We start from the raw sequence: 16,550 nt of genomic DNA, 5'->3' as shown, positions 1-16,550 counted from the left end.
GAGAGGGCAGGCCAGTCTGACCCACTCTGTAGCAACGGCTTGTTGCTACAGACCCCTAAATGAAGGGGGGCACCGGGCAGACCCTGTGCTGTGGCCTGGTGTAGTGGCCTGCTTCAGGAATTGGTTCTGAAAGCAGCAGAATCTTTTATTTTAGTCAAGTAAAGGTAAAGGTAGGTAAAGGGGCCCCTGACCATCAGGTCCAGTCGTGTCCGACTCTGGGGTTGCGGCGCTCATCTCGTTCTATAGGCCGAGGGAGCCAGCGTTTGTCCGCAGACAGCTTCCGGGTCATGTGGCCAGCATGACAAAGCTGCTTCTGGCGAACCAGAGCAGCGCACGGAAACGCTGTTTACCTTCCCGCTGTAGCGGTCCCTATTTATCTACTTGCACTTTGATGTGCTTTCGAACTGCTAGGTTGGCAGGAGCTGGGACCAAGCAACGGGAGCTCACCCCATTGCAGGGATTCGAACCGCCGACCTTCTGATCAGCAAGCCCTAGGCTCAGTGGTTTAACCCACAGCGCCACCTGGGTCCCTATTTTAGTCAAGGGCAGGGGGCTATTTCACGATTTTGACTCCATTTTAGGAGACCAGGATCTTGCTGCAGTAATGGGTTCTGTGACCCCAGACCACAGGGTTCTGGGTGGAAGAAGTGGGGTTCACATGGGATTTCTTGTAAAGAATTCTCAATATCATAGGCTCATATCATAGAACTGTAGAGTTTGAAGGCACCCCAAGAATCATCTAGTCCAACCCCCTGCAATGCAGGAATCTCAGCTAAAGCATCCATGACAGATGGCCATCCAACCTCTGCTTAAAAACCTCCAGGGAAGGAGAGAGCACAACCTCCAGTGGGGGACCGTTCCACTGTCAAACAGCTCTTACCATCAGAAAGTTCTTCCTGATGTTTAATCAGAATCTCCTTTCTTTTAACTTGAAGCCATTGGTTTGGGTCCTACCCTCCAGAGCAGGAGAAAACAAGCTTGCTCCATCTTCCATGTGACAGTCCTTTAGAACTCTGAAGATGGCTATCCTCTCAGTCTCCTCTTTACCCAACTCCTTCAACCATTCCTCATAAGGCTTGGTTTCCTCAGTTAATATAATACCGTACTTTGATTATTTGGGGGAACCTATAGGTGTTGATCTCCTGTTTACCAGTTTTAGCACAGAATTTTGTAGGTTTTTAGTATAGATATGGTCTTGGCAGAGACTCCTAGAACCAACTTTCCTTTTCATCTACTAAGCAGATATGCTCCCTTACAGTGCATATTCAAAGGCTCGACCTCTCCAACCATTGGACCTCTTCCAGATCTGGGAACAGGATCCAAAAGTGTTGGCTACTTGAGTCTCAAGATGCACTCTCAATGTAGATTATGTGCCACTCCACATTTGTTAACAGCGTTGTCATGGTTTCCTGGGAAGTGAGTCACTCCACTCAAATGTTTTTACACAAGAGTTGAGAACATTTTCCTATGGAGGGCCATTGACACACAGAAAAAGTCTATTCGGGGGTGTAACCACAAGTGGGCGGAGCCAGGGGGCTGGATCTGGTGGTAGGTGGGAACAGAGCCAAAAGAGGGTGGAGTTTGCAGGATTGCATAGTTCTTTGGGTCTATTCTGTCTATTTCTCTCTCACATGCACACACAGTGCCAAAGAGGAAGAGATTCTCAGAGGCGGTGGTCTGGAGGAGGAGAATGGCCCTACAATGTCCAGAGAGCCAGTTGATGTTTTGGATCACACAAAATCAGACTCAGGACTGCAGGTTCCCCACCCCGATTTAAATATTGAAGCTATGGTCGACCTCCCTGCAGCCCTTTCTTACAGGTTATGAAACACAGACTCTGCTTATAGATTCCTAGAATGGTAGAGTCAGAAGAACCCGAGGGCCATCTATGTCCAACCCGCTGCAATGCAGGAATCTCAGCTAAAGCATCCACGGCAGATGGCCGTCCAACCTCTGCTTAAAATCCTGACCACCAGAGAGAATGAGAAGAGTGAGAAAAGAGTGATGGGAATACACACACAAACACAAACGGGGCTGTAACCCTAATTGCTCCAATCACCCAAACCTGACCATTGCACCATTAATCCCCTAGAGCTTCCACCCTGTGCAACTACTAAGCTCTTTTCACCTTCCCAATCCCAGTCCTGAAGCCACTTTTCTATTCTGCAGCCCCACCTTGCACCCTTGTTCTCACCTCTTCACCACCACGTCCATGCCTTCCCCTCCTTTTTGTGAAACCCCCTCCCCTTGCACACAACCCCTCCCCCCAGTGATAACCTCCTGCACCTCCCCCCTCTCACAAAGGGCAACTAAGAAGCACCTTTTCTATTTCACATTCTGCAAAAACCCTGGAGCCACCATCCCCACCTATTCTGCAAACCCTTTCATTCCCCTGCTTGGTGGCGCAATGGGTCAGTGTGTCTGGCTGTTAACCAGAAGGTTGGCAGTTCGAGCTCACACAAGGACGGCTGCGGGCAGGATTCCTGCATTACATGGGGTTGGACGAGATGACCCTTGGGGTCCCTTCCAACTATACAGTTCTATTATTTTATTATTCATCTTCGCCCCCATTCCCATGCCTCCTGTTTGCACATGACCTGCACATAGTCAGTGGTGGCTAGTGCCCATTGGTGTTCGTAGGGTGGAGGGCAGGGAAGTCAACATTAGGGGGCGCCAGAGACAAATGATGGGCAGAGCTACCCCCTGACTACTGGCAAGTAGGAAGGTAGACCGGTAGGAGATGCCTGAGGGCAGACTGATGTTGGTGATCTGATGTCCTGTTTGTCAGCTTCCATGGTTACTTTTTGCTTTTTGAGTCCAGCTCTTTATTGACTTCAGGGGAAAAACTTCAAAGTCAGAAGTGACTTTCCTTAGGGAGTGACAAAGAGGCACAGCAAATTAGATACCTGGGTCATAAACCGTAAGCTCCGATTGCCCAGAGCATCCTCCAAAAGCCAGCTACGTGACAGTTCACACTAATCAAATGGAGTAAAGGGTACTAAAAAAAGGTCAGATCCTATCCCCCTTGACAGCGTTCTCTCAGTTTCCTTCTGGCACAAACTCTAATCAACCTTGATGATGGCAAATGCCACAGAAGCCACATTCACGCCACTCTAAGAAACTGCTTTCAACTGTTGTGGCTTCTTCCCCCAAAGAATTCTGGGAGCCGTAGTTTGCTAAGGGTGCAGAGAGTTGCTCAGAGGCCCCTATTCCCCTCACAGAGCTACAGTTCCCAGAGGGATTTGATTGTTAAACCACTCTGTAAATTGTAGCTCTGTGATGGGAACAAGGGGGGCGCTCGGCACTTTTAAGAGATGACAGTTCCTGTAATTCTTTGTGGGGGGGGGGAGCCATGGCTGTTTAAAGTGCCATCATAGCGCTTTAAATGCACAGCGTTGAGTGCGGCAGGAATAACCCCGTTTATTCCCCTTCAATGCCGATATGGAAGGGGTTTGTGTCCGCGATCCGACCATCGGGAATCCCCATTTTTCCAGGAGTCGCAGCCACCTCCTTGCCCTACACGGCCAAAACAGTGCAGCAAAATACCGTGCAGTTACTGTTGTTTCTTGGGCACCTGATACCACAGACGGTGTCAAGTCACCGTACCGCAGTTTCATGGGCCAAAGCCATCACCCGCTGCAACTAGACAACAGCCACTGATAGACTCAGCTGAGAACTGAGACAGACAAAAGTCTCAAGAGGAGGGGCTGAAATAATTCGGGTCAGGGGAAAAGGCAAGAGAGGCAGATCGAAGGACTTGGAGAACAGACAGGGAGGGAGGAATGTAAGCTAGACCATATTGCAGCAGTCTGCCAGGTCTAGAAATGTATGTATATAATATTAGGTGGAGGTATATAAAACCTCCCCAGGGGGAAATGGATATCTGAGGAAACAAGCCTCTTTTCCTCCTCGTTCTTTCTCCTCTGTCCGATTCCCGGGCCTAACTCCTTTCCCTTAAAATCCCCTTTGCGTTCCCATGGCAACAACCCATGCTCAAGGTTTCCACGGAAACCGTACCGGAGGCTGAAGAAGGCAGAGGAAACAAGCAAAATCCAGAACTGGGGCAAAGGCAGGGGGAAGGATCCAAAGGGGGGGGGGGTCAGATTGCACACACCCCTCCCTGGATTTCAAGCAGCCTCCTGAGTTTTATCTGCCTGCCACAGGTCTCTCCGAAACACCCCCCAAATAAACCCCTGGGGGTGCATTGCCTCAAAAAATACTGTTTTTTGTGAGGCCTGCTGCCTCGGCAGCTGCATCCTACAAACAAACAGCAATTAACAGGCACTGTGTTAAAGTTGTGAGAAGGGGCAAGAGCTCAGGTAAAGCACCTGCTTTTCATGCAGAAGTTTCCAGGTTCGAATCCCGGCTTCTCTAGGTGGGGTTGGGAATGCCCCCCCCCTTATGAAAACCTGCTGCTGTTAATTAGCAGGCGGTACCAAGCTAAATGGGTCAACGGTCTGCATTCACACCATACACTTAAAGCACTACGGTACCACTTTAAACAGCCGTGGCTTTCCCCCAAAGAATTCTGGGAGCTGTAGTTTGTTAAAGGTGCTGAAAGTCGCCCGGAGACCACTACTCCCCTCAGAGAGCTACAATTCCCAGAGTTCCCAATGAAGGGGGATTGATTGTTAAACCACAGTGGGAACTGTAGCTCAGCGGGGTGTCTCCTAACAACAACAGCTCCCAGAATTCTTGGGGGGGGGAGCCATCAGTGTTTGATGTGGCATTGTAGCACTTTAAATATCTGGTGCAAATGTGGCCCACCACCACATTCAAGACAATTCCAATGCTTCAAATCCTTTTCTGAAGCTCTCTCCTCTCCAGGGCTCCCATTTCTGTGCCCCAAACCTAGACCCCTTTTGTCCTCTGTATGGGGTCAAGTGGTCAGTTTTCCTTCTCCCTGCCCCAGCCTCCAGCAGAGCCCTTCTGCAATGCCAGCTCCAGGATTTGGAGGACATGAGTGGCCACATCGCCATCTTAACTGATGTCCCCATGGCACATGTTACTCCCTTGCCCTCTGCCTCAGGACCCAATCTTCCCAAACACCCAGAGGGATGCCAAAGGCAAGCAGAGAATTGGCTGGCTGAGTAGTTGCATCAGGCAGTTAAGGAGACTCTGGGGGGTGACAGCAGCCATCCTGCAGGGGTGTAGCGGTTATCAGTGGCGACTAGTACCCCTTGGGACTGGTATCAATTAACCTAGGTTAACCAACCTCTTTGTACATACATGCAGCTTCAGAGCGGTCAGGTGTGGGCTGGGGAAGAGGACAGATTCACAGAATCATATTGTAAAGTTGATAGAGACCACAAGGGCCTTACAGTGCGGGAATGTTTTGCCAATTAGGGTACAACATCTAGGGAGCTAATTCTCATTTTTAAAGCATATTTCATTTATGGAAGGCACATCCGCCCCATAGATTTAAAGCATATTCAGTACACATTTAAAACGCAAGTTGTCCCCCCCCCCAAAAAAAAAGAACCTTGGGAAGTTTGACAGTGGAATTTGCTGCCAAGAAGTGTGGTGGAGTCTCCTTCTTTGGAGGTCTTTAAGCAGAGGCTTGACAGACATATGTCAAGAATGTTTTGATGGTGTTTCCTGCTTGGCAGGGGGTTGGACTGGATGGCCCTTGTGGTCTCTTCCAACTCTATGATTCTATGATTCTAAGTGTAGTTTCCCTCCTCACTGAACTACAACTCCCAGCACATTTTCAAACTACAGTACCCAGGATTCTTTGGGGGTGGCTCTGCACAAAGCGATTGTTGTAATGTGTTAATAGTGGTTGTATATATATATACCGTATATAAAGAGGTGCTGGTTATTCTGGTGGCCAAACACACAAAAACAGAAAATTCCTGCCATCATTACCTACTACGAGTCACAATGGCCATATGTTATCTCCAGTATCAGAAAACAACAACAGGGCAGGGTTATTGTGTTCATGTCACACCTGTGGAAAGAGGTGTAAGGCCCTTAGTCTGATGCAACACAACTCTTATGCCCTTATATTTCTGTGCTTTAACATCAGATGACTTAACCTGGAATACTGTCTCTTGTTCTGCGCTTTCACATACAATTAAAGCACAAGGCCTTCATCCAAAGAATTTCAGTTTGCTAAGTATGGCTCTGTGAAGGGCAAACTACAGTTTCCAGAATTCTTTGTGGGGACAGAACCATGCACTTTAAATATGCTTTAAATGTACAGTGTGACCGTCACATGTAAAGTGGATTAGAATCTTCATTCTACTGCAAAACATCCAATTACAGGATTTAACTGTCCTTTACCCAATTTATTAGCAGATGGGCTAAAGTGGGTCCATTAGTTGACATTAAAAACTCAAATATGTGCTTTGGATCAAATAACCCAGGGTATTTGGCGATTGCACCTTAATCACTGGCTCATTCTCTGCTCCTAGACCCTCCATTTGCAAAGGAGATACCGCAATCCCAATGCTAACAGCCCCTAGTCCACCCACCTACCCTTTCTATGGCCTAAGAAACGGCAAGTGGTGGTAGCTCCAAAGCAGACAAATTTATTGCATAGTAAGGTTTATTGAGCTAGCATGCAGTATATAGAGAGATTGGAAGGGCAGAGGGAGCAGAATGAGGCCAAATGACAACAAAACTCAAAAAGTATATATATAGTCTGTGGCAATGTTCTATATAGCTATAGAGCAAGTAAAGTGATCATTTACAACAGCAGTTATGCTGCACTGCTGACTGTAAATACATAGAAAGAACATTTATTGTGGTTTATAACATAGGGAACTGTAGGGTTGCCATATTTCAAAAAGTAAAAACCAGGACACCCCAAATTGTTGAGCTTTTTAAAGGAAAAACCCAAAAGTTGTAGTAAAAGCTACAATTATTTTATTTTTTTTTACATTTTGGAGCTTTTTAAGGCATTTTCGGCACGATTTAATCCGTTGCCGGTTTTCCAGGACATATGCACAATTTCCGGAAAGTAATCCAGGACGCCATTTTCGGAGGCGTCCTACTGCAGGACATGTCCTGGGAAATCAGGACAGGTGGCAGCCCTAGGGAACTGCCTTATACTGAATCAGACCAAATAGCCCATCTAGCTTAGTACTGTACTGTCTACACTGACTGGCAGCGGCTCTCCAGGATTTGGAATGGGACCCTACCAGCCGTACCTGGAGATGCCAGGGATTGAAACAGAGACCTCCTGCATGCTCTACCACTGAGCCACAGCGGTGTGATAGGGTGAGATCTTGGTTTTCTACAATACTGTTACAGAAGATGCCTCAGTCCCATTTCCCTTCTTCCTGTCTGTATCCATATGGAAAATATATTATACACACAAACCCGCCAACTTAAGATAACACTTTCTGCTTCCGATATTGCAGACTCTGGATCACATCACAATAAGTCTGCTAGTCTTTTAAGGTGACATGAGACTCTTTGCTGGGTTTTTTGTGGGTGCAAGAGACCAAGGGCTCATCATCCAGACCTCCCGTCGTGTCACGTTTCTAGGCACAGGTCCGAGCTTTAAAGCTCCGTGTCTGAAAGTCTATTTTATTTTTTTTTATTTTTTTTGTCGCAGCGCTTTCCTCAGGGGGGAACTTGTGTTTTACCGCCAAATCAGAGCAAATGGCAACTGCGTTTTCTGTGGGTTTCCGTTTGCTCCGATTCAGTGGTAAACCACGGGTTTTCCTTCAGAAAGCATCGGGACCGGGTGCAGGGGAGGGGGAGGAGGGAACACTCGGGCAGAGAGCTTTAAAGTCCAGAGCTGTGCCTAGAAACAGCAATGCAAAGGGAAGTCTAGATGACCCCCTCTAAAAGTTGCTCCAGTGGCATAAGGCACTTACAGACAACCTGCTTATTGCACATTTAGCCTGATTTGTTTGCAAGGAGATTAGATGATTTTGGCTATTCCATGAGTATTCATTGTGATGTGTTTGCTGGGAGGTTAGACGATGTTGCATCAAAGCAAGTGTCATCCCACACTTTCCAGGGCATTCTCCCTTCACTTTCCTTACTGCAAAAAAAAAAAAAAAAAAACCACACAAAAAAACACAAAACACAACAACAGATTTGCTGGGAAATTTGTTGGGAAATGAAGACCTCCCTATCAACTACAATTTTGCAACGTGAATTTGTTGGTGTGAGATGTGAATCCCACCCCAAAACAGTGACAGCCTGGAAGGACCCACAGTCATGCTCTCCCACACAGCAAAGAGGCAAAACAGCAAAAACTTAGGAAGCCACTCTATAGTCAGTCAGAGTCCATCTAGCTCACTGGTCTTCAACTGGTGGTTTGGGACACATTTATGGGTCATGACCTGGTCCAAGGTGAATTGCAACAGGAGCGCTACCACCATACAAATGTTGGAGCAGGGTTACTTTACTCCTTAGCCTTTTCTTCTCCCAAAGACTTCCGATCCCACAAGCCAACAGAGGTTTAAACAGGCATCCCCAAACTTCGGCCCTCCAGATGTTTTGGACTACAATTCCCATCTTCCCCAACCACTGGTCCTATTAGCTAGGGATCATGGGAGTTGTAGGCCAAAACATCTGGAGGGCCGCAGTTTGGGGGTGCCTGGTTTAAGATCTGAGCTTTCCTTCTCAATTTGCCCCTAACTTCCCTCTATAGCTTATGAAGAAACTGCCTTCTTGACCATTGGACCCATTTTGGCTTCCTCCACTCAATCCAACAGAACCTGTCTTCTCCCTGCAGGGGAAGTCCCTAGCTCACTGAAGGTTTGAGACCCATCTGCTACCCTCACCTGGTTTAGCCGGCCAGTCGAAGCCGTTCCCGGGGTGTGGTCGCTCTTGCATGCTGACAGCTTCCAGGAGCCAGAGGTGAGAGTTCATTGCAGGGTGGGGACCAAAGGTGGGCCAAGTACCCCAGAAGGACCATGATGTGTCCCCTACCCCTCCCCTAACTACCACCCCCCCCCAAAAAAAAAGTCTGGTAAAAGCATTAAGAAGTGGGATCCAGGATGCATGTTTCAGTTAAAAGTGGGTTCTGGTTCTGAAAAGGTTGAAGGCTACTGATCTGGCTCAGTGCTGTCTACATTGACTGGCAGCAACTCTGTAGGGCTTCAGACAGTGGCTGTTCCCATCCCTAGATGGGAAATGCCAAGGACTGAACCAGTTGCTCTGCCACTGATCCAAGACCCTCCCCACTGATATCAGATTAGTTCGTCCAGAATAACTAGCTCCCCTAGTTATTGACACACCAAGCCTCCTCCTGGTTTTTTTATTCCACATCTATGCATGCATTAAATAGGCGATAGAAACAGCCACCCACCTCGCTTCTAACTGCTCCACTCCAAACAGCAAAGGCTGCTGGCTGTGTGCTAAACGACAAGTGACCTATTGCACGGCCTTGAGCCTGCACCCTATGAGGTGGGCCTAGCGGAGGAAGCTCCAGGGTGCAAAAGTTATAGAACAGTGAAATGGATCCAACCCCCCCCTTTTTTACAAGCAAGCAGACTGGCCTTTCTTGGTAGAGAACAACGAAGCCCCGGTTTGTCATTTGGGGGTGAAGGAGGCATCCGGAACGTCCCCTCCAATAACCCTCCACCCCAAATTCCAGCTACATCCTGGAATAATCTCCCTACCCACCGCCTCCTCCAAGGCGTCAAGGCAGAAGAGGAAGCTGCCTTAGCAACCATCTCGCCACGTCCAAAGCCCATCGTGGGGGAGAATCCAAATAAAAGCCTATCTGGATGGGTGGTTTATTTGAGGGGGGGGCGTTATCTGAGCCTCTTGGGCTCCCCCAGGCAAAAAAAGGCCATTGCAAATGTCATAAATGAATGGGGAGAAAATCTTTTTTTAAGGGAGAAGGCTCCAGTGCTGGCAGAAGGGGGCGGGGGGGGGCGGCGGGAGAGAGGTCACATTTGAGAGCGCGCAGCAATGCCCCGCCAGCGCTCTGGCTCCAGTTACCGCAGCAAGCGCATCATAAGCGAGCGCGCAGGGGCTTTGGGGAGGAAGGAAGCGGGGATCGGCGCAAGGGAGCCCCGGGAGGCCTGCGCCGCGTGGGCCCCCGAGTGGGGCGGCCCGGCTCGGTTCTGCAAGCGCCGATAGAAGGCAGAGCACCTCCTTCTTCCCGCCCCCACCCCCACCCCAAATCTCCCAGATGCGTACTCACCTCCTTGGTGCTGATGTTCCCTTTCACGTACTTTCCCCAGCAGGTCTGGGGCGCCTGGAGCAGTAGTAGCAGGAGGACGTGGAAGGAGACGGCGAGGAGCCTCACAGCCCCCGGCAGGCGCTGCAGAGGTGCGGGCAGCTCCATCCTCAACCCCATGGCCGGCTCCAGCAGCCGGGCTCGGCTCCCTGCGCGCTCCCGTTTAAAGAGACACGAGCTCAACCCCTCCCCAACCCCTCCAAAAAATGCACACCCCACAACACAGCAGCAGCCTTCTTCTTCCTCCTCCACTCCCAAATCTTGTGCATCGGGGATGTGTCTCCTCCTTGCAAGAGATGGAGGCGCTGTGCAGAGAATGGATTAAAAAATTTTTTTCACAAAAACCACTCCGCTATTTATTTTCGGGCGTGTGTGTGTGTGTGTGTTGGTGTTATGAAGACGTACTACTGCCTAAGACCAATTTCTTCTGCACGGAGAGAAATATCACAGGACTCAAACTGCCCGAGCAGACTGGGCGGTGCCGTCACGGATCTGTTGGCGTGAAAAGCTCGCAGAAACCGCCTTGGAGGCGTCCTTCGCATCCTCACGTGTTTCCAGTAGGTTCTCAGTTTTTAGACTGCGTATGTATGCTACTCGGAGCAGGGACCTGTCACTTCCCAGACTACCTTGTTTTGTAACGTTCCAGCACCAGAGATGCCAATATAAAACATTGGGGGGACGGGGGACCCAGGTAAGCCCTGCCCCGCATAATCAATCACAGTATGTGGCACACACACACATCAATTTGCATGGGGGCTGGCCTTGTCATATATTTTAGGGGGGTATCAAAGGGACCTTGGACCCCTAGGAGTTGGCTCCTATGCCAAGCACATCAATGTTTGTTTGTTTGTTTAAATGTGTCAGTCAAGTTTGCTCCCTGCACCCTTTCATTGAAAAGAGAGAGAGAGATGCTGAAGGGACTCTGAAAATATTTTAAAATGACCCCCCACATCCCTGCAAAAGGCCCTTGAGTGTTGTACATGGAGTGGCCTTTGATTTCACAGAAGGCATTGTAGCAGAATGATTTCCATCATTGACGGCCACAGGCCAGGGTAGAAATAAACAGCGGAACTAGCAAATGAGTATCTGAAGAAGTGTGCATGCACACGAAAGCTCATACCAATGACAAACTTAGTTGGTCTCTAAGGTGCTACCAGGAGTGCCTGGCGTGCTCTGGTCCATGGGGTCACGAAGAGTCAGACACGACTAAACGACTAAACAACAACAAGGTGCTACTGGAAGGAATTTTTTTTATTTTGTTTCAGCAAATGAGTTTCATTGATAACATAGCGCGCGCTCTCTCTCCTTCCACTTTACCTGCACCTCTTACTATTCTGTCACACCATAGATTAGAGAAAGGGTGCATTTTTTCCCCCAGACTGAGGGCTGTATTTCCTTCTGGGGAACATCCACAGCCATCTGTCGGGGATGCTCTAGCTGAGATTCCTGCATCGCAGGGGTTGGACTAGATGACTCATGGGGTCCCTTCCAACTCTACGATTCTATGAACCTTCCAAGCTGCTGGTGGGCGGAGCCAAAGGCAGAACTGGGCAGAGCAACACAAGTAACTTTCTTCCTATGTGCAGTAGGCTCATTTTCACACACATGCAAACACCTCTCTTTCTACCCTTTATCCAGAGAAGCAAAAGGCATGATCAGAGTTCAACACATTCCAGCGGGACCAAAAAGCCCTCAGGATGAAGCATAAGTACACCATAAATTTCCTCTTTAGTTGGTGAAACTAAGAATGTGGGCTTGTATAACAGGCTCACTTTCCCCCTGACGTTTCTGATATGCTAACCGTAACAGGGGAAATATGAAAGAGGATTTTACCTTTTAACAGTAAGTGTTTATTAAATTGTAGGTGCATTCCCTTCAATACCTCAAAAACGGTATCTATATTGACGTTGACTAACGGGCAAATGCTTTGAAATGTAACCAGCTCATCCGTTGGTTAAAAAGCCGGTGGTTAATTCCTTAATCGGTCGACAGTCCTCAGATCTCACCTGTGTTAGCATTTTGCTATGCAGGCTTCTGTTTTTGTTTTTAAATTTATTATATCTGTCGATCCTTTTTTCTATTGAGAGCAGAGCTGTTCCCAGCTGTTCTCCTCGACTCTGGTAAGTAGTGTCACTGCATATCCCTGGATATACTGGGCTCGACAACTCTTAATATAAAACAGTTCCAGGGTTAAGCAGTTTGAAACAACCTGATGGTCCCACCTGAATGATTTAACCAATGCACAAAATAACAGCTGTGCTTGGCACAACGAATATAGAAGTAAGAACATAAGGAGAGATGCTGGATCAGGCCAGCGGTTCATCAGATCCAGCATCTTGTTCTCCCAGATGCCTGCAGGAAGCCCACGCACAGGACCTGATCGCAACAGCACTCTCCTCTCCTGTGACTCCCACCAACTGGCATTCAGAAGCATCATTGCCTCTGCTTGTGGATGTGCAGAGAAGTGTTTGAAAGGTTCTGTGGCCGAAGCAATCAGGAGAAGCTAAAACGGCCCAGACACTTCGCTCAAGCCACTTGGCAAACCCTCACCGTGATCAATTCCCACCTGGAAACCAATGTCCCCACTGTGGAAGGACACGTGGATCCAGAATTGGCCTCCACAGTCACTGACAGACTAATTGTTAAAACCATGTTTATGGAAGACAATCTTACTCGGCTATGAGTGATTGCCAAAGAAGAAGAAGAATATTGTGTTTTGATGTGGCAGCCCAGCTTAGGTTGGCAATTAACATGGGCAGGGTATAAATAATAAATTATTATTATTATTAGTAGTAGTAGTAGTAGTAAGTTGCTGGCACAATATAATCATTCTACCCTTTTGACTTAGGGTGCTGGAGGCTGCATGGACTGCAAGAAGATCAAACCTATCCATTCTGAAGGAAATCAGCCCTGAGTGCTCACTGGAAGGACAGATCCTGAAGCTGAGGCTCCAATACTTTGGCCGCCTCATGAGAAGAGAAGACTCCCTGGAAAAGACCCTGATGTTGGGAAAGATGGAGGGCACTAGGAGAAGGGGACGACAGAGGACGACCAACCAACATGAGTTTGACCAAACTGCGGGAGGCAGTGGAAGACAGGAGTGCCTGGTGAGCTCTGGTCCATGAGGTCACGAAGAGTCGGACACGACTAAACGACAGCAATTGTATTAAAAATGGTTGTTGCTACTCACATGGGTGTTATGAAAACAAGTCCTGGAAGAATCTGCCTTGTAGAGGAAACCTCAGCCATAGCTAGCTGAACCTCTTGCACCCACTTAGCTGTTGACGCCTGGGAGAAAGCAGCAAGCAATGACCTACAAGAAAGAGGCCCATGAATTTTTTTTACGGAGGATTCAGAGGCAGGTGTCGACAGCTTGATATGCGGAGCGCACCGTGCATTGTACCGCCATTTTTTAAAAATGGCAAAAGTTATTGGGAAATCAATATGCATCCTAAGCAAACAATTTGTCTTTTCTATTACTGTGCATTTGCAGGACCGAAAGCGATTAATGGCAGTGGCTGGAACTTGCAGGGTTGACGTAAGGGCAACGGGCTGGTGTGCAAAAAAGTTCTTGCAAGGCTCATTCCTCGCAGGAGGGTTTCTAAAGATGAAGCCAGAGCTTTTCAGTAGCATTAAGAGCATTTGTGCTGCTGTTCAATGATCATGGAAGAGGGACCAGGAGGGAAATGAGTGCACAATGCTTGCCTATTGACGGCAAACAGGCACCTTCGCTGTATTGCTTCTAAAACCATTTTTGTTTAGGCTAGCGCATCCAGATATATAAAATGTTTCCGTGTGTTTCAATCTGCTCTTTAGCTTATTGTCAATTTAGCAATTTTTAAATGTTTTAAATAGTTGTTTTTTTAACTGATGATTTAATCGTTTTAATCTTTTTTCAAACCTTTTGGAGGGTTGTTTTGCCACAGCCAACCAATATATTGATTTATGAAATCAGTCAGTGCATACATAAGAAATTTTAACCTGTTTTAAAGTAGGGTTGTGATTTTTCTTGGTTCTATTTATTGTCTTTATCTTTCTGAAAACTGCTTTGAGGTTTGTTTGTTTTACTACCAATCTATGTATAAATTTGATGAAATAAATAAAAATAAATGTGTGACAAGTACAAAACCAGGAGCGCCTTAAAGCTATTCACAAGGATGTGACTAAGTGTCACCTGCCCACAGATGAAGGTGAAGAAGAGGACGTGCAAGCCAAAAAGATGTTTTGATATGGTTTGGGCATTTGTTTTAAGTATGGAAACTGAGCTCACCCTAGCCTTATGTAACCTGTGTCCCTGCTGTCCCTGGCATTGCCTGTAATAAACACACACACACACACACACACACACACACACACACACACACACGTCTGATTCCCTCCCTCTCTGTTTCCCAAACTGCACATTAGCACCTTCCCAGCTGTTCTGCATTTTGTGTCCAACAGCACACTAAAATAAAAACCTTGTCGGAGAGAGATGAAGGTGGCAGACTGTGCCATTGATGCTCACAGCGGGCATGCTTAATTTGTTAATGCTTGCTACCATGCCGAGACAAACAAGCTTTGCAGGTGTATCTGTGATGTTTCAGAACCCTGTTCGTGTCTACTCAGAAGAAGGTTCCACTGAGCTCCTTGCAACTCTGATAATCTCCTTGAACTCTGATAATGCTTCTAGTTCGCCTGAATGGAGAGTATAGAAAATAGCCTGCCCTATAAATATGGAATGTATGCAGTGCAGTGCCAGATTTACCTATAAGCTGAACATGCTATAGCAGGGGTCAGCAAACCTTTTCAGCAGGGGGCCGGTCCACTGTCCCTCAGACCTTGTGGGGGGCCGGACTATATTTTGGAAAAAAAATATGAATGAATTCCTATGCCCCACAAATAACCCAGAGATGCATTTTAAATAAAAGGACACTTTCTACTCAAGTAAAAACACCAGGCACGCCCCACTAATAACCCAGAGATGCATTTCAAATAAAAGGACACATTCTACTCATATAAAAACATGCTGATTCCTGGGCCATCCACGGGCTGGATTTAGAAGGTGATTGGGCCATATCTGGCCCCCGGGCCTTAGTTTGGGGACCCTGTGCTATAGCTTAGGGCCCCACTCTCTTGGGGCCCCCCAAAAAAATGTAAAGGGAAAAAACCTGGGTGTACATTTCCAAAATATAAGATAAAAATCAAATAAAACCTACATACAGCATCAGTGTTTTGCGTTGTGTAGGCTCCTATGATGTAAGTAATGGGCCCCGCCTGCTAGCTTGCTCCCTAAAATATCACTGGTTTGCTCCTTTCTATATACAGGGTGCCTACATTCTGCATGGACTGGTTGTATGGCAACATGCGCAAATGGCTTTAGATACCTATCGGGTCCATAAATTACCATATAGCATATATTCAACACAAGAAAACAGCGACAATTTGTTGTTGACAAAGGACAGCTGGACATATAAAGGGCCCCATTACCTTCAGTAGCTTAGGGCCTCATCAAACCTAAATAAGGCCCTGATGCAGTGCCATGTTTAGGGGAGTGTGACGGGTTCGCCTGCGCTGGGTGCTGAGCTAAGAAGGCACTGCAGGGAACACCGCAACAATGATGTAGAACAGAAGGTGAGAGGCGTGGGGGGGGGTGAATATTGGTACCAGACAGGGCACTGCTGAAATTCGAAAGCCCCAATTCAGCCACTGGTATATGTGCATTGCTCCACACCTTTGACTTTAGCCTCTGACCCCACCTACCCACAACTAGAAAGGAAGGCAGTAAAAGATTCCCTGCTCCTGCCCCAACACAACAAGCTGTACTTCCCAGGACAGAGCAGGGCTGTGTAGAATTATTAAAACAGCAGAGAGCATTATTGGCTGCTCACTCACCCCCTTAGAACAAATTTACACCACCAGGTGCCATAGAAAAGCACTAGATATATCAAGAGATCCAACGCACCCTGGTCACCATTTCTTTCAGCTCCTGCCATCGGGACGGAGGTATAGAACAATGCAGGCAAGAACGAGCCGTCTCAGGAACAGTTTCTTCTCTAGAGCGATTTTGGCCTTAAATGGAAAGCCTGGGCTTTGAAGTCATCTTATTTTACTTGTTATTTTGTATTATATTTACTGTTTTTAATTAGGTTTTTGTAATTTTGGATTATGCGGAATGCTTTATCGGAGTGGATGTAGCAACCGAGTAATTTCGTTGTTCCCGCAAGGGGACAATGACAATAAAGATATCTTATCTTATCAAATCCATTTTTTAAAAAAGGATTGTCGCTTCTGCAGTTAGAAAGGAGATGGGGAAATACGTTGGGAAGTGCAGAATGAGCCAATGATTCGTGGGAAGACCTAAAAACACCCTCAAGCAAATCAGGATGTATGCATCTTTGTTGCATAAACACCACGC

The 16,550-nt window shown here is 47.3% G+C and overlaps 1 protein-coding gene across 3 annotated transcripts in view; it reads right to left on the bottom strand.

The window, feature by feature from the left end:
• TMEM145 (transmembrane protein 145) overlaps positions 1 to 10,731 on the bottom strand; it is a 32,572-nt gene extending 21,841 nt beyond the window's left edge. For 2 of the 3 annotated variants that reach the window (XR_015950698.1, XM_088672645.1), the window contains exon 1: positions 10,118 to 10,628. Coding sequence is in view for 2 of the 3 variants with exons in the window: in XM_088672645.1 (XP_088528771.1) it covers positions 10,118 to 10,273 (156 nt within the window). In the remaining variant the exon portion in view is untranslated. Of the gene's footprint in view, positions 1 to 10,117 lie in introns of all 3 variants that reach the window. The other variant, XM_060276518.2, reaches the window with a different exon arrangement.
• Between the last annotated feature and the right edge of the window lie 5,819 nt (positions 10,732 to 16,550).

Source organism: Zootoca vivipara, chromosome 6 (genome assembly GCF_965207765.1).
Source record: "Zootoca vivipara chromosome 6, rZooViv2.hap1.1, whole genome shotgun sequence".
In the NCBI taxonomy this organism is placed as follows: domain Eukaryota; kingdom Metazoa; phylum Chordata; class Lepidosauria; order Squamata; family Lacertidae; genus Zootoca; species Zootoca vivipara.
The sequence above is the reverse complement of the archived record's forward strand: the minus strand, read 5'-3'. Positions and strand labels throughout refer to the sequence as shown.